The sequence below is a fragment of the Tamandua tetradactyla genome, chromosome 8, assembly GCF_023851605.1.
Source record: "Tamandua tetradactyla isolate mTamTet1 chromosome 8, mTamTet1.pri, whole genome shotgun sequence".
NCBI classification, from domain to species: Eukaryota; Metazoa; Chordata; class Mammalia; order Pilosa; family Myrmecophagidae; genus Tamandua; species Tamandua tetradactyla.
Window position 1 is genome coordinate 15,561,083 of NC_135334.1, and position 22,053 is coordinate 15,583,135.

At 36.8% G+C, this 22,053-nt stretch overlaps 1 protein-coding gene across 1 annotated transcript; it reads right to left on the reverse strand.

The window, feature by feature from the left end:
- Positions 1 to 3,838: 3,838 nt before the first annotated feature.
- On the reverse strand, positions 3,839 to 4,789 carry LOC143643249 (olfactory receptor 6T1-like). The gene has a single exon (XM_077111994.1). The coding sequence runs from the start codon at positions 4,787 to 4,789 to the stop codon at positions 3,839 to 3,841; it is 951 nt and encodes a 316-aa protein (XP_076968109.1).
- Between the last annotated feature and the right edge of the window lie 17,264 nt (positions 4,790 to 22,053).

A 22,053-nucleotide genomic window follows, 5' to 3' on the forward strand; every position in this document is an offset into this window, starting at 1 on the left:
CCAGAAGGAGAAGAGAAAGGAAAAGGAGGAGAAAAACTAATGGAAGAAATTATCACTGAAAATTTCCCAACTCTTATGAAAGACCTAAAATTACAGATCCAAGAAGTGCAGCGCACCCCAAAGAGAATAGACCCAAATAGGCGTTCTCCAAGACACTTACTAGTTAGAATGTCAGAGGTCAAAGAGAAAGGGAGAATCTTGAAAGCAGCAAGAGAAAAACAATCTGTCACATACAAGGGAAACCCAATAAGACTATGTGTAGATTTCTCAGCAGAAACCATGGAAGCTAGAAGACAGTGGGATGACATATTTAAAATACTAAAAGAGAAAAACTGCCAACCAAGACTCCTATATCCAGCAAAATTGTCCTTCAAAAATGAAGGAGAAATTAAAACATTTATAGGCAAAAAGTCACTGAGAGAATTTGTGACCAAGAGACCAGCTCTGCAAGAAATACTAAAGGGAGCACTAGAGTCAGATACGAAAAGACAGAAGAGAGAAGTATGGAGAAGAGTGTAGAAAGAAGGAAAATCAGATATGATATATATAATACAAGAGGCAAAATGGTAGAGGAAAGTATTACCCAAACAGTAATAACACTAAATGTTAATGGACTGAATTCCCCAATCAAAAGACATAGACTGGAAGAATGGATTAAAAAACAGGATCCTTCTATATGCTGCCTACAGGAAACAAATCTTAGAGTAGAATGGCAGAAGGTATGGAAAAGTACTGAAATGACCTAGGAATGAAATGAGTTTTACTCAGTGTTAGTGTAGGTCTGAACTAAGGATTTAAGTAGCCCCTTGTTTGCAAGGGGATTTAGGAGGTTGAATAATTTAAATAGACTTATAATTGTAGAAATGATAACATTTTAAAGATGATTGATGGATAATAGTATATCTGCCCATTCCTTTTTTTTTCTAAGGGAGGAATATAGGAAAATTTTCCAGGATTACCTGATAGAATTGGTACCTGATAGTGCAATCACTAAAATTATAGTTACCTTTATTTTATTATTCCCACAAAATAGTTAATTGCCTTTGTTCCCATAATCAATTTTACCACTCAAGTGGCCCAAAGGACATTGACAGTGATGAGAGCTTTGGACAATGGGCCACACAGAAGGTAATCTAGGAACAGGTTAACAGGCTATGCTCTTTAGCTTATGAATTTAAGAGCCTAATAAATCTGGAGTTTCTCTGGTTCTACAGATGGTTTGACTGAGGCATGGAGAAAAGTTTTCGGTAGTATTCAGAAGAGTTTGCCTCGCTGGTGCATTCTTAATATATACAGAGTCAGGTGCTACATCTCTCTTTTTCACTAATCTCTATCATCATCTACTTTTCATTTATATCTTCTATCTGTTATCTATCTATCTATCTAAAATTATCTACTTATCTACATTGCCGTTGAAATATAATGCTAGTGACAGGACTATCAGAATGTAGTAGCAAAGATGTGATTAAACAGACCTAGACATGAAATAGTTTCATTAGAATCGTACAGAATCACAAATTGCTAGAGCCGAAAAGATCTTTGGAAATTATCCAGCTTAGGATTTCTGAAATGAGTTTAAGTTCTCCATAAACAACCTAAAAACATATGCTAAGTTTATTTATTTACAGAAAGGAATTATTTTTTAGAAAGAGCCTATGGATTTTATAATAGTCTCAAAGAAATCTATGATCCCCCAGAAGACTAAAACCACACAATTCAATACCTTTATTTTACATCATATGGAAGCTAAAGAAGAATGAGAAAGTGATTTGCTCAAGTGCAAGCAAGTTGGGGCAACAAGATCCCACATCTGTTTCCTAGTTCAGTACTGTTTTTATTAGGTCACGATTCTTAAAATACCAACAAGAGAACTACATTGACTGGCTCCCACTTGCTTTTCCATTATCATATCTTTCTTTTTTTCTGCCTTACAGCTTATCTTACTGTGCTTCTTTCAGTTTCCTAAATACACTCAGGACACCCCTAAGCCTTTGTAATTGTAGTCGTGCTGCAGGAAACAATCTTCGTCCCCTTCTAACCTAGACTTCTCCTACAGGTCCCAGGTGAGATATGCTTTTCTCTGTGAAGCTTTCACTGTCCCTTTCTATGTGTCCTTCTCTGTGCCCAGGGAACCCCTGCTTTCTCCAATGTGGTAGTTAATAACTGTTAAGGTTTCCCTTTAATAGCCTATTCCTACTAAGAGCTGTAAGATCTGTGGGTAAGAAAAAAGTTTATCTTATAAACATTATCTCCAAAATATATAATGTTTGTCTACTTCTCTCAGTCTGCACTGCCAATACTGATGTCATAGTTGGCATAAACTCTCTGCTGCTATGCAATACTTCCTAATCGATCTAAATCTCACTTCCATCTTCCTTCAATCAATTGTCCCCACAAAAGCTGTGCTGATACTTAAAATTTTTATTAGATTACTCCCTTGGTAAGAACTCCAAAGGTTTTCCTTGCCTCTAAGAAGTAAAAAAGTTCTTTTAAACATGATAGATAAGATCCTGTCTAACCTAGCTTTGCCCACCTCTCTGACTCCACTGGTCCCATCTTTTCTAACTCTCCAGTTAGAAAAGTTTTCTCTCAAACCCTCTTTAACTCCAATACTTTGCAAATACTCTTTCCTCTCTTAGGAATGTTCTCCTCCTACTCTTTGCCTGGGTAGCTCCTGCTTATTCTCAGGTCTCAGCTTAAAGTTGTTTTACACAGAAGTGTGTTCCTGATTGTTAATCCAAATGGATGTTTCATTTTTAGCCCATCTTACAAAACCCAGCTCTTTTCTCAAAAGTCTTAACACAAATTTCAACTGTGAATTGATATGTGCATTTAGTTGTTTTACCTCTTTCATCCCCAGGATACTATAAACTCAATAAATTTAAGAGCCATGTCTGCATTGTTTACTGCTGAATACTTGAGGCTTACCATCAGAGATGAGGCAGGGGAACCAAGAGAAGTGCCCAGGGTGCAGCATTTAAGGAGGCACTCACTCTCAGGTTCGTGCACATTCTAACCCTACGTTTACACGATCCTGATTCTGTGGGTCTTGCTGAAATTTGCACCCTAGTCTCTCTTTGGCTCACTCTATTCCAGGCCTTGACTAGCATGGTGCCTAAAACATTTCAGAAACATAATAATATTTTTAAAGGAATGGTTGCATTTGGAATTTATTAGGTGAGATTTGACTTGGGAATTAGAGATATCCAAATATCTCATGGCTCTCATCATTCTTCCTTTATGAGACTCCTGTAAGAGCTGTAGTCACATAAAGAACAGTCCTATGGCAAAAAGGAATCAATGAACCATTTATTATTGCATTCCAGAGGTTCCCGTGAGTTTTGTTTGTTCCAGTGAGTTTCCAACACTATGACTAGTTGGAAGGCTTTGCAGGCCTCTTACTCCTGTCTAAGCTCCAAATCTCAATCCCCATGTTTTAGCATCTCCTGGTTGCTACATGGTACAGGAGACTGGAGCTTAAGCACACAGATGAGGAGGAAGAGGAAATGGCTTCCCTGCATGGAGGTGATATGCTTATGCCTATTCTTAAACCCAGAAATTCCTCCAAAAACTAAATGTGTCCTGACCAGAATTCTGAAATTTGACCAATTGAATCAGCCTTCTCTGTGGTGAGGTGGAAGATCCAAGGAAGATTTTAGGGAGAAAAACCAAGGCTTACTCCCAGATTTCATACCACATATTCATGAAGAATGTACTTTTCTCATCTGAGACAATCAAAGGGTTTGCTTGAATGATTTGAACTTTGAATACATTTTTTTAATGGAATAAACTTTGTATCTCCGGGTCTAATAGGTACATTTTCTTTCACTTGTGGCCCTCAGAGCCTCCTAGCTGCAGAGCGCGTGCCCCACCGCAGGGCATCTCTCAGCGCCTGCTTCACCACTTCATTGCGGAGACTGAAGATGAACGGGTTCAGGAGGGGAGTGATGATACAGCCCAGGATGGACACACCTTTGCTGAGCAGCATTGACTGGGCATCTGACAGGCGGATATAGAGAAAGATGGAGCTGCCGTAGTAGATGACCACCACGGTGAGGTGGGAGGCACAAGTGGAGAAGGCTTTCCTTCGCTCAGCTGCTGTGGGGGCCCTGAGAACAGTGGCAAGAATGCAGGTGTAGGAAACTGAGGCCACTGCCAGAGAGCCCAGCAACACTGATGTGGAGAGCACAAAAGCCACCAGCTCCAGCAGGTGGGTGTCTGCACAGGAGAGCCTCAGCAAGGGCCAACTGTCACAAAAGAAGTGGTCAGTGCTATTGGGGCCACAGAAAGGCAGGCTGGCCATGAGAATGGTGGGGCAAAGGACCCAAAGGAATCCAGAGAGCCAGGAGGCCCGCACCAGCTTGGAGCAGATATGGCTAGTCATGAGGGTCTCATAGTGGAGTGGTCGGCAGATTGCCAGGTAACGATCCAGGGACATGACAGCCAGGAGGAAGAAGTCGGTGGTGCCCAGGAGGAAGTAGAGGTAGGACTGGATGATGCAGCCGGCAAATGATATAGTGTGATCCCCAGTGAGGATGATGAGCAGCATCTTGGGAACCACAACAGACACAAGCAACAGCTCCAGGAAGGATAGGTTCCGCAGGAAGAAGTACATCTGTGTGTGCAGGCGTCGGTCAGACCAGCTGAGCACAATGATCAGCAGGTTGCCTGTGGCTGTTACAATGTAGGTCACCATCAACCCTAGGAACAAGAGGAACTGCAGGATGCAGCTACTGGGGAAACCGAGAAGGACAAAGCTGGTCACCTGAGTATAGTTGTTAGTGCTCATCTCCACTCACCTGCAAAAGAAAAGAAACAGAACTTTGTAACAGATCTATAGCTACCCATCATCATTCAATGAATCAATAAAATAATTGTTGAGCATGTAGCACTTCCTTATGTTCTGGGAATACACTGATCTGTATATCTGCCTTCAAGAGTAAAACAAGTTCTTACAGCAAGCAGTATAGCAATAATAATGCAATGGCACTGAATATGAATTATGTATTAGGAAATTTATATGCAGTATCTCCTCTTGCAGCTACTCTTAAAGATGTGCGATACTGTTCTTAATGATAAGGAAAGGTTGATTGGGGAAGTCTTAGTGATCCCTCCTTCCTGTGATTAAACAAGGTGCAGTTTGTAGAAGCAGCCTTTAATATCAAGTCTCTGTAGCTCTGAAACCCAGTCCACTTCCACTGTTTCACTTAGGCGGGGCACCCCGTAGTGATAGAGCTTAGAGGAATCTAGAGGAGTGGAAAGATCAGAGAAGAACTTACAGTATAAATGCACCATGAGCGAAATCTCATCTCTATCAAGACACAAGTATTTGTGGTTCTTATGTATTTTGGCTTAACATAAAATAACAGAATTGAAGATCTTAGCTTTTGGTATCTTTAGAGATTCTTCCTTAATTAGCTAGAAAACCACATGTGAAATGGGCTATGCAAAGTCCCAATCCTATCATATTGTTTTTGGTTTGTTTGTTTTTACTAAGATTTCCATACCTTACAAGAAATTCCTCCCCCTATTGCAACATTTTCTAGCCTTCTCTCAGTTTCAGTCATCCCAGCATTATAATAGCATAAGATGGACAGAGAGAGAAAATATTATCAAAGGCATTAAGATAAGTCAACTTGCCTCTTCAGCTTTTGCCTTAATTTGGAGCTATGTTCATCTTGTCATTGGCACGTGTGAAATTCATCCATAAGCTTTGAAGAATTGGACTTCATTAGGCATCTTAGTTCTGAGATCCTTTTTTTCACATCTAGCATCAGATGTTCAGTATTACATAGGTTCTGCCTATGGGTTAGAGAAAATAATAGAAAATATTTTAAAATAAAATGAATGTGAATTACCATCAGGTTACTTTGTTTAGGTAATAAGGTGCTGAAGTATAGAGAGCTTTTTTCAGAGCTTAATCCAAGATCATTATTATTCCAGACTTAAAAATGTTAAAGATGGGGAGGGGGGCAAATATTTGCTCAATTCTGTTTAAAGCCACCTTAACAAAGAGCATTAGCTGGGATAAGGAATACTGGCTCCAAGGTTGAGAGGGGGTACTCAGAACATGTTTATGTCAACTTTAGCAGGAATAAATCCTTTAATTTAAGCAGCTAACTGATGATAGAGCTTCATTCTGCCAGCCTATACATGTATCTCCAAAACCAAAGAAATGCCTTAACAAAACCCAAAAAAGGATTCTATAGTACTATTTCAGGACAATGTAAATCATTCCAGATAAGGAAAATATGCAAACTGTGGCCCTTTTCGGTATGCCAGGTAAATTTCACTATTAAAAGCAGTTTATATAGCCTAGCTGCCTAATACACAATATCTGTTTCTAGCTTCTGTTATAAAATATATATACTAAATTCTAGTATGCACATTCCAATAAAAGTTAACCTGTTGCCTACTTATTAGATCTCTCCAATAACTTCACCAGTTGGCTTTTTTCTCATATTCCTCTAGATAACAACAATCTCAACCCTCTGCATATGTGTTTAAACTCTTGTCATTTTAACCTCAAAAAAACTTGCAGGTCTGCGTAATGTACAGGAAGATATATATAAGTCACACAGTTAATAACAGTGTTATTATTGGAAATGTCTTCTTGAACTTACTCTCTTTCCACTACAAGATACTACTTGAGAAGATGAGAACCAGTGAAGGAAATTAGAACTATAAGGGGCACACACAGACATACATACGTATTTTCATTCCATCTACACAAAGACAATCTACACGATTAGATAGCTATTTATTTTCACTTCACAAGTGAATAAACTGGAACACAGCAGGTTTTATAAAGCTAAGATGCACAATCACACAAGTCTAACCCTGATGTCTGATAATGACACTAAAAAATATGCCTATGAAACTTGAACTTGCTAAGAAAATTTTTTAAAAAGACATTAGTTTTGAGTGTCACAATGTAATAAAGCCTCCTAATATTATCAGCTAGCATTTATTAAGTACTTATTATAGCCCAAGCACTTTCATTCATTTTATAGTTAAACTGGCTTAGCAACTCTACAAGCAGGAGCTATTATTATCCCCATCTCACAGGCAAGGTAGTTAAGGGTTAGAGAAATTGAGTAATCCAATTAATGAATAGTGGAGTTAAGGGTTAAAATTTAGAAAGTCTGACTTCAGAACCTGTACTTTTAACCACTAAGACATGATGTCTTATAAAAGAATGAGTGTATGACAACAAATTTGGTTTGCTATCAGCTTCCAATTGTTACCTTATTTCATCTGTCAAGTGATGATGGAATTCTGCACATAGATATTAATTGTAGATTGAGGCATTGATCTTGAAAATACCTATGTGATACCATTGCACAATGGATTGGGCCTTTTGACTCTTCTTCCTTTACCCAGAGCAGTGGAAGGCTCTGGGTGGCAGGAGGACAGGAGGGGCATGGCTCCAATCTCCACTCCCAACTCCCAGAATGGCTGGCCCTTCCCTTAGTGGACCATAGATGCTCATTTCTTCTTGTGCTTTCTAAGTTCTCTCACCAGATCTCTGCAGATACACAGTGGGTCATTCTACTTAGATACAAATGTAAAATAACAAGCATGCTTCATTTCTCACCCTGGCTGGTTATAGATCTCTGATCACACACAAGTACCCCATCTATTTTATCAACCTCCAGTATATGCATCCCCAGATACATTGGACTAAATCTGGCTGGAATCATCAAAACCCTCCCATCTCCCTTCTGGAAGATGAGATGCTTCTGCACAGGCTCATTGTGAATCTGTGCTTATCACCCCGTTTCTCAATCCCTTCACTCACATGGGTGGGTCGTTTGGTAAATTTCCCCTGGGCCAACAGTACCAATGGGTGCTGATGTGTGTTCTCAGCCCCTCAAGCTTTGTGACCCCCTCAGTCACACCTGTTATATCTCCCTCCCTTCACCTAATTCCTTCTGTCCTTTTGGCAACACCATTGCTTGGCTCATTTCACTTGACCCCGCTTTAGATGGACTCCTGACATCTCAAAGTTTGACTGAATTTTATGCCATGTTAGTCAATGGTAAATCTATACTTATTAAATTATTTCCTCAGAGCAGGTTTGGATAATGTCCACTGCCCACCTCCCCCACCTCCCCCCAAAGAAAATCCTGCATCAGCATCAACTGGTCTGTTCTTTTAAAATGCTGATTTCTAGGCTTTACCCTGTAACAACACTAACAGATCATTTGGTGTTAGGACCCAGGAATACAAAAGATCTTAAACAATTTATTTAGGTTTTTCTTTTTTACTAGTGTTTGGGGGAAGGGAGAATGCTGGGCAGGTTTGATTGTGATTGTGGTAAAGGGCTGAAGTAGAAGGGAGATAGAATGGAAGTGGAATATTGAGGATCCCAGAAATGGAAGGTTTAATTTCTAAACTTAAAATATCACCAGCTTTCTAATTTTATGGTAGAATTAACTTTTCAGCTGATCCAGAACTAAAATAAATCCAGACTTATGAAATCCTACAGCATTCTCATGGCTATCTCATGTTCCAGAATGGCACCATTATACAGAAATTATTCTTTCCAGGTGAGGGCTAGCTAAGTAACCCCATAACGTTGAGACAATGTAGTCCTGAATGCTTGCTGTGTGCCAGGTGTTCTAAATACTGGGGATACATAGTTGAATACGCTGCTGAGTTGCTCATAGTGAAGGCTATAAATATGCAAATAGTAAATTCCATTAGAACAGCAAAGGCTATGATAAAAGTACAATAAAAATTTTATGGGATAGAAAAGAGGAAGGTACCAAATTTTGTCTGAGGAGAGCAGCATGGGAATCTTTATAAGAATAATAAGATTTAATTGAGCATTTAAGGGTAAATTTTCCAGGTCAAGGAGTGTGAGGCTTTTAGATTTGTAAAGCACCCAAATACTAAAACCTTTGTGTTTTTCAATGGAGAATGGTTCTTGATTATTAAACTACTGTTTAAAGTATACTTGTAGTTATTATATAAGTATATTCTGCTTTAAAGATAGCAAGACCAGTATTGCATTTATTGAATGAACAAATATTTATTTTTGGTTTCTTCCCATCTCTGTTACTTTTGTCATATTTTAACTATTACGTGGCATTTTTTATTTTAAATTATTTTCAAATAATCTTATTGTGTTAACTTTAAAAGGAGATATGAATAGTTTGAGTTATTTGCATCTTAATACAAATAATTTAAATTTTAAAGACTTTACAATATAAAGGGCTAGAGCAGTAACTGTGGGATTAAAAAATTCCCCTAAATTGTGCTGCTATTTTGGACAGTAAACTGTTTTTTCTTTTGTTCTATCAAATATAATAGGTTACAAGTTTTACAGGCAAACTTAAGCTTTGAATAGAATTTCAGTGAGTACTATACTAAGGATAAAATTTTCTAAAACTTGAAGGCTTGGTATTTTAGCTGCTCAATATGGAGAGGAATTGTGTGCCTCATTTTCTGGAGGCACAGAACATGTAAATCAGAGCTTTCAATTGTGCAATACTTTATTTCATTGGTTTAAGTCTTGGTCTACCTACATAGTAGAACTTAATACCCAGAGATATGCAATGGAGGGCTCTCATTCCTGTCTTCCCTCAGTAAAAAGAATGCTTATTTCTATTTACAAGGAAATGTATGATATTTTCCAGTACCTCAGATCTATATGCCTTGAAATACATATAAGCAAAACTGCTTTATTTCAGTGGGTCAAATGCTAAGTGAGGAGTAACAGTTTCTGAATATATACACTTACTTGTGATACAAGGCTGATAAGAGTTGGCTTTTGCACCTGTTCCAATACTGCATTTCTTAGGCTTCTTCCCTGGCCAGCTTGAAGAACTGAAGTCATACAACCTACTCCAGTTTAGAGTCAATGCACCAAGCAGAAGCCTTTTACAGCAATAGGTCTTCTTGTTTCAAGGAGCACCAAGTAAAACTCTTCACTGTGTTGCCAGAGAAGTTCCTATAACTTTATATGACTGTTTCTTTCTTCACCTAATCAATTAAAATTTAACTTGCTTTGAACTGAAATCCCCAAAGGAAACTACCTTGACCCAAGTTGTCTAAAAACAAACAATGTAATTAATCCTATGAGGCTTTAGGGGGTGAGTGTCTCAAAATTTGTTACAAAGTGGCAACCATACTTCTTCAATCAAAGGATGGAGCTATTTCTTTGGCACAAGGTTAGAAGAAAATTTACTGTATTCACACTTTGGGAACTTTTATTAAACTAGGTAGTGCCTCAGGAAGATCTTAGGTTTCTTGTTATGTAATGAAATGATCAGAATGAAATATTTTATTAAATTAAATAATACATTTATTAAGTTAGATAACAAAACCTACCCTATTTCCAGTAAGCACTGAGCTTTGAGTAGTTATGGAATGTATTAGTTGTATGATCTTGGATAAGTTGCTTAAACTGCCCATGCTTCAGTTTCCTCATCTGTAAAATGGATTTCCCAGGGCTTTCAAGGGTATTACTTTGTAGATCATCAGGTGATCAACAGAGGTTAGAAAAAGCATTTGCACATTGCTCTTCATCAAGTAGAACAAATGTTCTCATTTGCATAAATTCTACAAGTTAAAATTAATCAGTTTTCACATTGTCTCCACTTTCCACCTCCACAGAAATGGTGATCTTATAACCTGTCAAAACCTGATTTTATTTGAGCAAAAATATTAAGTTCAAAACGCACGCCCTAAACTTTTACAAGCCTCTACTTTCTTAGTTGTGGTTCTACTGAAAGATTATGCACATGAAGTAAATTGAGTATGAGGTAAACTGTCAATAGCATTGACTTAACAGAAATTCAATAAGATATAAAGGATATATTTAAAAGTTCTATTAATGGTTGTTCAAACTTGATCGAAACTAAAAAATGTAAAGGTCTGTCAACCTTTATACTGAAGATATTTAGTAACAGTAAATTGCGTTTGTGTTTCTCTCTTTGAAAAGAGATTCACATGCTAAGAATATTATGGTTTAGAATATACAATAGGTAATTTTCCACTTGCCAGAATTATCTACCTAGAGGAAATCTTCAAACATTCTATGGCTACCAAATTTTGTCCTATTAAATAAGATAGAGTTGTGGAGTCAATAAAAGCTCTCCGCCTTCAGTGTGAGAGGTGGGATCAACAAGGAGCCAGTCTTGCTCTGATTTTCAGGAATTAGGAAAACTGTGCTGCAATAGAGTTGACTGCTGAACTGAGCCCCATTGATGCCCTCTTTTAAAATTAATTCTCCTTCCCTCCTTGCTCTCCCTGGGTGGGCCACACTGGTAGATTACTGGGGGTCAGGGCTGGAGTATCAGTCTAAACCAACTAATTCTCTGTAATTGTTCTTGCTTAAAATTCCTGGAATTTTTTTTGTTTCCTTCACTGAACCCTAACTGATACAAATCCCAACCAGGGTGGGGCTTTGGTGAATTACAGCACCTTATTCAAATGGTGATTTTGTGCCCTACTTGATTCCAAAACTTTGCCAAATAAAAATAGTCCATACAACCAGATATGGGGCCTAGGGGCAGAGATGTCATGGCCCAAATATTTATATTCATCTTGAGAAGGAATGTCCCAGTGTGACAGTCTTCCATTTTAGAATAAAGATGGGATATCAGTATGAGGAGAGACTGGTGGCATTACAACCTTTTTCAAAAATATGGAATTCTTTCACTTTTTTTCTTCTTCTTCTTCTTTTTTTATTCATGCCTACTTAGTTAAGCTAATCCATGTGAATGTGGGTTAGGGAAAACTGAGATGCCCATCAGTTAACTGAGCCCACAGTGAGAGTTCACACTGGAGTATGTCAAGGTTATCTTTGATACCACCTAGATTCTTTTCTGGAAACTGGTCATCCTTCTCCTAGATAGGATCATTTATTGGCTGTTTAAATTCTCTTTTGGAGTGCCTTTTATTTTTTTTTTCCATTGCCATCAAAATTTACCCTTATTTGTTAACTGAGTAAGATATATATATGTAAAACATCACTAAAGATTCCACCGTGCCCCTCCCCTATTGATTTAAATATTAAGAAAAAGAGAGAGAGTCAAAAACCCATCTGTTATATTGAAAAATCACATACCATGGAATCATCCAAATTGTACAAAAATTTTGGCTGGCTTTCCTTTTGTAGGGCTATTAAAATGATGTTAAAAGACTCTATTGTGGTTACTCCTGTCAAGGCATATGCCCACTGGCAAACAATTAGTGAGGCCTGATTGTTACTTAAAAAGATTGAGATGAAGCAATGGGTGTCACATTGTTTGAGCATTCAGATAACAGAGACCTGGAATGGCAGTGTAAGATATCCCCTGCAAAAACTTCCCCAGAGATTCAGCAAATTGAAAGACAGATTCCACTTGTTTAACTCTCTAGAAGATGATAGAGACTGGAGAAAGACTCCACAAATCCTGAAGCTAAGAAACAGAAAAAATCCCAGATGGAAAATTGCTGTCCCAGAATGCCAGTTGCACATGCTCTTCTCACTCAGTCTTGCACATCTTGGGAAATCCTCAAGATAGAGAAGCCAGGATTCGCCCCGTCCCCTGCCACTTCCACCACGGTCACAGAATTTAGAGCCACTTGCAGGAGTGTGTTAGAACACCATGCATATCCAGGCAGCAGGTCACAAGTCCACAGTGACCCAGGGTGGAACATAAGCCACTTGTGATTGTCACTTACATAAGGGCGCCTTGCAAGAGTCAGGAGAGAGAAGCCAGAGCTGGAAAGCGGTGCACTCACTCAATCCAGTTTCTATTGACTGGATCACCTAAACAAAAACAGATTTTTCTGGTGTGATCCAGCTTTCTAGATTAACCCTATTTGGCTCCCTGGAACAGGATACCCTAATGGGGAAGAAATAGGGCAGAAAAGCCTCAGTGAGATTGTTTTAGTTTGCTAGCTGCTAGAATGCAATATACCAGAAACGGAATGCCTTTTAAAAGGGGGAATTTAATAAGTTGTTAATTTACAGTCTCTAAGGCCAATAAAATATTCTAATTAAAACAAGTCTATACAGATGTCCAATCTAAGGCATTCAGGGAAAGATAACTTTGTTCAAGAAGGCCAATGAACTTCAGGATTTCTCTCTCAAGTGAGAAGGCATGTGGCAAACAGTCAGGGTTACTCTCTCATCTTGAAAGGCAACATGGTGTCATTTGCTACCTTTCTCTCCTGTCTTCCTGTTTCATGAAGCACCCCAGGAGGCATTTTCCTTCTTCATTTCCAAAGGTTGCTGGTTGGTGGACCTCTGCCCCTCGTGGCTATATTATTTTCTGCTATCTCAGAATCTCTTGCTTTCTCCAAAATGTTTCCTTTTTTATAGGATTTCAGTAAACTAATCAAGACCCACCTGAAATAGGTGGAGACTAATCCCGTTTAACAACCACTTTTGACTGAGTCACATCTCCAGGAAGATAATCTAATTAAACTTTCAAACATACAATACTGAATAAGGATTAGAAGAAACAGCTGTCTTTATAAAATGGGGTTAGGATGAAAACATGGCTTTTCTAGGGTACATACATCCTTTCAAACAGACTCAGAGTTAAAAAAGTGAACTGCTGTAACAGGAGTTTCCCAGAACTGAAGAGCGGAAGGGAAAAGGGGCACTGAGTGAGAGAGAACTCTTAAATAAATCACAGGAGCTGAGGAGAAAATTCTGCACAAAAACAAAGAGAATAGAACAAAATTCCTGGAGGAGGAACAGAGGAAAGGAAGCTTTCTTCTGGAAGTGAGACAATAGCACAAAAAGTGGTCTCTCAAAAATTGTACCATCGATCCAGGGCAAGACTCTGATGAAGAGCAGCTGTAAAATCTGATCAGTTAAACATGGGCTAGTCTAAAGGTCCAGAAAAAGGGGGACCAAGCATCAAAGAAGACCCTTAACACAAAATCAATTAACAATAAAATGCTAGGCAATTAACAATAAAATGCTAGAAAAGAGAATAATTCAGATTAATCTCACCAAGGTAGTAAAATTCCTAGACATCAGCAAAAAATTGCAAGCCATACAAAGATACAGGAAGGTATGGTCCAGTCAAGGGAACAAATTAAAACTTCAGAGGAGCCACCAAATTTGGAACAACTGCACAGAGTTTCAAACAAATCTAAACCAATTCAAGGAGATGAAGTAAAATATGATAAAAAGATAAAGAATATTACTAAACTATTCTGTGAGCAAAAGAAGAATGTGAAAGTATAAGTAGAAAAATAACAAATATTATGGGGATGAAAGGCACAATAGAAGAGATCAAAATACACTAGAGGCATATAATGTTAGATCTGAACAGGCAGAAGAAAGAATCAGTGAGCTAGAAGATAGGCCAACCAAATTTTTACAAACAGAAGAACGCATAAAAAAAATAACAGAAAACATTGAATAGTGTCTCAGGGATTTGAGTGATAGCAAGAAGTGCACAAACATATGTGTCATGGGTCTCCCAGAAGAAGAAAAGAAAGAAAAAGCGGTAGAAGGACTTTTTGAGGAAATAATGACTCCAAATTTCCCAACTGTATGAAAGACATACATAGACATGCTCAGAAGCACAATGTACTCCTAATAAAATAAATCCTAATAGACTTACTGTAAGCCACATACTAATCATAATGCCAAATGTCAAAGATAAGGAGAGAATTTTGAAAGCAGCAAATGATTTGTCACATACAAGAGATTCTCAGTAAGACTAAATGCTGATTTCTCATTGGAAACCATGGAAGCAAAAAGGTAGTGGTATGATATATTTAAGATACTAAAAGAGAATAATGGTCAGTCAAAATTTGTTATCTGACAAGACTGTCCTTCAAAAATGAGTGAGAGTTTAAAATATTCTCAGATAAACAGAAATCAAGAAGAGACCTACCCTATAATAAATACCAAAAGGAAAAACAAGAGAGTGTCTTGGAGTAGCATGAAGAAATAATGATTATTGTAAGTTAACTACAAGGTTAAAAATAACAGAGAGAGAAAGACAAAATTTTTTTTTAAAAATAACACAAAAGGATAAAATGGTTGAAGTGAATACTGTCTTTAAAGTAGTAACACTGAATGTTAATGGATTAAATGCCCCAATCAAAAGACACAGATTGACAAAATGAATAAAAAGTATGATCTAACTATATGCTGTTTACAAAACACTTACTTTAGACCCAAAGATACAAATACATTGAGAGTAAAAGGTCAGAAAAAGTTATCTCATGCAAATAGTAACCAAAAAGAGTTGAGGTAACTATACTAATATTGGACAAAATAGACCTTAGATGCAAAGCTGTTTATAAGAGACAAAGAAGGACACTACATGTTAATAAAAGGGTTAATCCACCAAGAGAAACAGCAATCATAAATATTTATACACTTAACCAGGGTGCCCCAGAATATGTGAAGCAAACACTGAAAAAACTGAAGGGAGAAATAGACATCTCTACAATAATAGCTGGAGACTTCAATACACCACTCTGATCAATAAATAGAATACATCTAGACAGAGGACCAATAAGGAAATAGAGAGCTTGAATAATATGATAAGTGAGGTAGACCTAACCAATAGATACAGAACATTGCACCCTAAAACAGCAGGGCATATATTCTTCTCAAGTGCTCAAGGATCATTCTCAGGGATATACCACAGGCTAGATCACAAAGCAAGCTTAATACATTTAAAAGGATTGAAATTATGCCAAGCACTTTTTTTTTGCCATAATAGAATAAAGCTGAAAATCAGAAAAGGTGGAGAGAGAACTGGAAAAGTCACTAGTATATGTAATTTAAAACACTCTTAAACAACCAGTGGGTCAAAGATGAAATTGCAAGGGAAATCAGGGACTATCTTGAGAGGAATGAAAATGAGAATACAACATATAACAATTTATGGGATGCAGTCATGTCCTTCCCTTGGGCACATCCACATTAACCTCTCTAATGTGTACTGTCTCTCCTCTTCAATAAACTTTACTACTTATTCCTATTGGTCCTCTCATCTCTAAATTGTTTTGGTTTGGAGACTAACGAACCTGAATAGGGACCCAACTGCCACCATCGCCAGCAGGGCGCTGGTTACATATTCTGGCAAGCCTGCCAGGAGTAATTTAAAAAGATCTCAGGAGAGCAGGATCTTGCATGTAAGACACCATCACTTCAGACTTGCATTTTAAAGCCCTAAATGAATGTATAAAAGGAAAGATAGCATCTCATAAATAGAATGAGACATCCACAAACACCTGAGAATCCTCAGCTGCAAGTTCTTAAATAAGAAGAGGAAGTATATTAGAAGGGCAATGTACATGGACTGGGCAGGAACTGAACTTCATTGAGCATGGATACGGAGCTTTTAAGGGTCTTAAATATCCTTTTTTTTTTTCAAGGATTCATTTGCTCTAGAGAGAAACTCCCAATATTCTCCCAGTTGAGTGCAGGTTGGCCACCAAGCATTTCATGAAAGTTTTTAAGAATAAGGGCTTCACATTTTGAAATATACATATTAGCAAAAAAATCCTTATTTCCTTGTATCCCTCATTCCCACCTCCCTTGTTACAGTGCCTTTTTTTCTCCAGGTTGATGATTCTCTACTTTAATGTCTGCAGCCTGTACACCCCTCAGGTACAGCATATGCGGAGTTTTAATCCCTTTTTGTACATACAGGCCTGCCATGCAGAATACCTTAAGTGTCCCCTCTTCGGTGATTATTTTCTTAGTGCTTATGTGTATCAGAGTTCCACATAATTTTGCCATTATTTAATTGTGCTTGAGGGATGAGTAGAGATGTTTGCTTAAATCTGTCATTATAATTGTAATTATGTTTTGCTTAATTTCATTTGTATTTTTCTTGTCTAGTGCACACAAAACATTTTAATAATGCGACAAAATAAAGTAGGTACTTGCATATTTAGATACGATAATGTAAATTGGATCTTAGTGGCAGACTAGATCTATGAATATAAATACAGAAAATGAATGAAATATGGGGACTTTTTTCTGGCAGTTAACATAAGAAAGGGTGCAAGGCAATGAATACTGAAAACAATGGTTGAAAAAATTATTCAATTATACTTTTTGCTGTAAAGACAATGATATGCATTCCTATAATGTTGAAGTACCTCAAACAGCAAGTTTTCAGGTAATTATAGCCTCCTTTCCCTTCAAAATTCAGATTTAAGAACGTTAATAAATGTAAGGTTTAGGAGGCGAAAGAGAGAAGAGGCAGACCAAAAACCTTTGAGCGAGTTTATTCCTGCGCTCCCGGGCAGAGCTCACAGAACTCCAGGTAGGGAGTTGAGAGCTTGCCGCTGGTTCCTGGTGCCGGCGGTTTTTAAGCAAGGGGGTTAGGTGAAGTCTAGAAGGGGCGGCACATTTTACACAGTTTGAGTCATGGTGACCTTCCCTGTTCCCCCGACCTAACATTAATATCATGTGTTCAATTCAAAGCAAAAAGCAGGAAAAGAAATGAAATTATTTCCATAATATTAAAAAAAGTCTGTCAGCAAGATAAACAAGCAGTAAGATTAAGATTAAACAAGCAGTTAAATATAGCCTATTTAAACAAATGAAAGGGAGAGAGAGGAAGCCAGGAGAAGTGTACTGGTTGATGCAATCCAAGAAATTAAGCTCCAGTAAACAAAGAAGGATGATGTGGGTAAACAATGTGCCTGGAAGGGTGAACAAAAGCTATTCTGCACATAAGCTATAGGTTTCTTTTTATATATATGATAAAGAAATACCAGCCATTACCAATAAAACATTGCCACCCTGCTTCAGAAAAAAAAAAAAATCCAAACAAACAAAACTTACAGGATGCAGCAAAGGCAGTGCTGAGAGAGAAATATATATCTCTGAATGCTTAAATTAAAAAAGAAGTCAGACATAAAATCAAAGACACCTGGAGGAACTAGAAAAAAAAAACAATAAACTAATCTCAAAGTAAACAGAAGGAAAGAAATAACAAAGATTAGAACAGAAATAAATGAAATTGAGAATTAAAAATAGAAAGAATCAACAAAGCCAAAAGCTGTTTCTTTGAGAAGATTAATAAAACTGACAAGCTATTAGCAGACTGACAAATAAAAAAGAAAGAAGATGCAAATAAATAAATCAGAAATGAGGTGGGAGATGTTACTACTGACCCCACAACAATAAAAACATCATAAGAGGATACTATGAACAAGTGTCTGCTGACAAATTAGACAACTTAGATGAAGTGGCCAAATTACTAGAAACACATCAATAACCTACACTGCTGTAGAAAAAATAGAAGACTTCAACAGACCAACTACAAGAAAGAGATTGAATCAGTCATCAAAATTCTGCCAACCAAGATAAGCTCAGGATAAGTTGTCTTCACAATTGAATTCTTCCAATTATTCCAAGGAGAATTAATACTGATCCTGCTCACACTCTTAAAAAAACTGAAGAGAAAGGAACATCACCTAACTCATTCTTTGAGGCCAACATCACTCTAATACCAAAGCCAGATAGAGATACTACAAGAAAAGAAAATTACCCACCAATTTTTCTAATGAATGTAGATATAAAAAACCTAAACAAAATGCTAGCACATTAAATGACTGTATACTATGACCCAAGTGGGTTTTTATCCCAGGTATGCAAGGGAAGTTCAACACAAGAATATCAATTAATGTAATACACCACAATAACAAATCAGAAGGGGAAAAACCTATGTTCATCTCAATAGACACAGAAAATGCATTTGACAAAATCCAGCATCATTTCTTGATAAAACACCTCTAAAGATAGGAATAGTAGGAAACTTCCTCAACATGATAAAGGGCATTTATGAAAAACTCATAGCTAACATTGTATTCAATGATGTAAGACTGAAAGACGAATATGTCCAGTATCATCACTGTTATTCAACATTGTAGTGGAAGTTCTAGCCAGAACAGTTAGGTAAGAAAACTAATAAACAGATCCAAATTGGAAAGAAGGAAGTAAAACTTTCACTGTTTGCAGATGACATGATCCCTATATAGAAAGTCCTGAAAATCTACACCAAAGCTACTAGAGCTGATAAATGAGTTCAGAAAAGTAGCAGATACAAGATCAACATGCAAAAATCAGTAGAGTTTCTATACACTAGTAATAAACAATTGGAGGAAGAAATCAAGAAAAACTTACTTTTATAATAGCGACTAAAAAATAAAATATCTAGGAATAAATTTAATTGAGGATATTAAGGACTTATACATAGGAAACTACAAAGCATTGCTAGAAGAATTCAAACATGACAAATAAATGGAAAGACATTCCATGTTCATGGATTGGACAATTAAAACTCATTAAGATGTGAAATCTACCCATACAGATTTACAGATTCAATGTAACCCCAATCAAAATTCCAATGGTCTATTTTGCAGAATGGAAAAGCCAATTATCAATTATTTTTTAATATGATAAGGGGCTGAAATAGATAAAAACATCTTGAGACAGAAGAATAAAGTTGCAGGACTCACACTTCCTGACTTTAAAGCATATTGTAAAGGTACAGTGGCCAAAACAGCATGGTACTATGATTGAGATTGATATATTGATGAATGGAGTTGAATCAAGAGTTCAAAAATAGAAACACATCTATGGTCAATTGATTTTTTTTGATAGTGAAAATGTACTTTTTTTAGAACACAATTGCTGCCAGCAATATACTGTTGTATGTGTTCCAAGAGTAAGAAAATAAAATACAGTCATTCTATAATAAGTCTTCATTTTCCTACTCAAGCGATTCTAAAGAATATATTCCAATTCTGCTCAACATTATGGCTTGGGGAATTGAACATGTTTTCCATGATAAAAATATAAATATTGCGTGCCCAATCTTGGTAATCTGTAAAGGATATAATGTAAAAGGCCCGTATAGTATATCAATAATGAATGTCTCCCTCTCTTAATCAGATAAAAGTATAACCAGTGTAAGAAATTTTCACCAATAAACTTAATGAAATGTGCATGAAAAATACATTTCTATTTCCTGTTTTTTTAACTCTGAAGATGTTTTTTAAATGGATTTTTCAATGCACAGAAAAGGAAGCTATTGACATGCAACTCAGGAGAGATTTTAAATCCAACAGCGATAAAATAATAATGCCTAAATTCACATGGTTCAGCTTGGTGTGAGAATAAATGTCAGAAATCTCTTAATTGTATACAGATTACTCAAGGGTTTAAATATAGTTGTGAAGTCCAGAGTTACCAAGAAATAAAATCTCATTTGATTCTATCACAAAAGTTATCAATACTAATAAAAGAAAATATAATTGTATAAAAATTTGCATTTAAATTTAAATAGTTGATAACTGAAATGGAGAGCTTTTTACATGTTGAGTATAAAATGTATCTAAATTCCTTGGAAGGTAAGAGACTTCCCATTCAGACTCTTATCTCCTCACTGAAGTGGGATAAAAGGGGAAATGACTTGGTATTTGTAGAAACACTAGCAGATTATTTCCTTTATGCCAACCATACAGTACATTAAATCACCATAAAAATTTCTGTGTCCCAAATCTCCCAAGATTTTAAACTATGATCTTTCCACAAACAGATGGGGTAAACACATATTGTAGAATCATTCTTCCTCTTAGCTTCTATATATGTGCTGATCTCAATTTTATTTTATTAGCTTCCCTGATAAAGAAATAAAATCTGTCTTTCTAAAGAGAAAAGCAATTCTGTCTTTGTTGATATCAATAAACCAACCAAGTATAACAATGAGCACAGAGGCCTTCCTTGGTGTCATGGTCAGGTTCACGTGTCAACTTGGCTAAGTGGTGGTACCTGTTTGTCTGGTTGGGCAAGTGCTGGCCTGTCTGTTGCGATGAGGACATTTCATAGAACTAAATCATGATCACATCAGCTGCATCCACAGCTGATTCCATTTGTAATCAGCCAAGGGGAGTGTCTTCTGCAATGAATGATCCTTAATCTAATCACTCGAAGCCTTTTAAAGAGGATTCAGAAGAGAGAGGCTCTCTTCCTGCTTCGGTGGGCAAACCTCTCCTGTGAAGTTCGTCCAGACCCTCCATTGGAATCATCAGCTTCACAGCCTGCCCTGTGGATTTTGGACTCTGCATTCCCATGGTTACATGTGACACTTTTATAAATTTCATATTTGTGAATGTTCCCTGTTGATTCTACTTCTCTAGAGAACCCTAATTAATACAGTTGGTCATCCAGCTAGGCAGCCAAAGTGTAATCACTGGATAAAGATTTTAAAGGACAATGAGAATAAATATCTGAAGTGAAAATACTTTACAATTGAGTCTGCTGAATGTGTTTTTCATCACTATATTTGGAGGAATATCACTTTCCTCTGTTAGTCCTCTACCTGGCACCACTTAGTCTGCCATTCAGCAGAAAGAACAAGCAACCCTTCTCTCAAATCTTTTTTGTACTTTAAATTATCTACCTAGGTACAACATCACTTGAATGCTAAATTGCCACCCTTTAAAAAACAGGTGGCATAGATGTAACATTTTTACTTATAGAAGCAACTGAAATGTAATTCCTCAATAGATATTTACGTGAAGTGCCTGATAGTACATTTTCCTGGAACTAGAATAAATTATCGTACAATATCTAATTACAAAAGATATGTGCCAGAACTTGTAATCAGCAATAAGGAATTCTAAGAAAGGAAAAGCAAAGGAAATCTTCCTGAGTCAAATGAATATAGTGTAGAGCTTTTCCTATCATCTTTCTGTACCAACCTAATTAACTATATGTAAGAAAATGGAGTATGCTTGTAAATGTCTGGCTGCTTCCATAAAACCAATGTTTACTAAATGTTTGCACATAAAAGGGAAAGGAACATTGTCATTTTAAAGCAATATACTTAAGGTTTTATTGAAAACAACCTATAAGAAATAGTACTTCTTAAACAAATTAGGTATAAAAATTACCAAAAATGTATCTAGTCACAATGACAGTCTTTGGAATAATATTAAGAAAGTTCATTTTAAAAGTACAAATGAATAAATAAATAGCAAACTTTTGTTTTGTGTTCACTAAGTCCCTCTTTCCCTGTTAGAGACAAATAATTCCTGGTATAAGACTTC

Bases quoted from the DNA above. Each gene is read 5' to 3' on its own strand.
- LOC143643249 (XM_077111994.1), bottom strand. From the start codon at position 4,789: ATGAGCACTAACAACTATACTCAGGTGACCAGCTTTGTCCTTCTCGGT.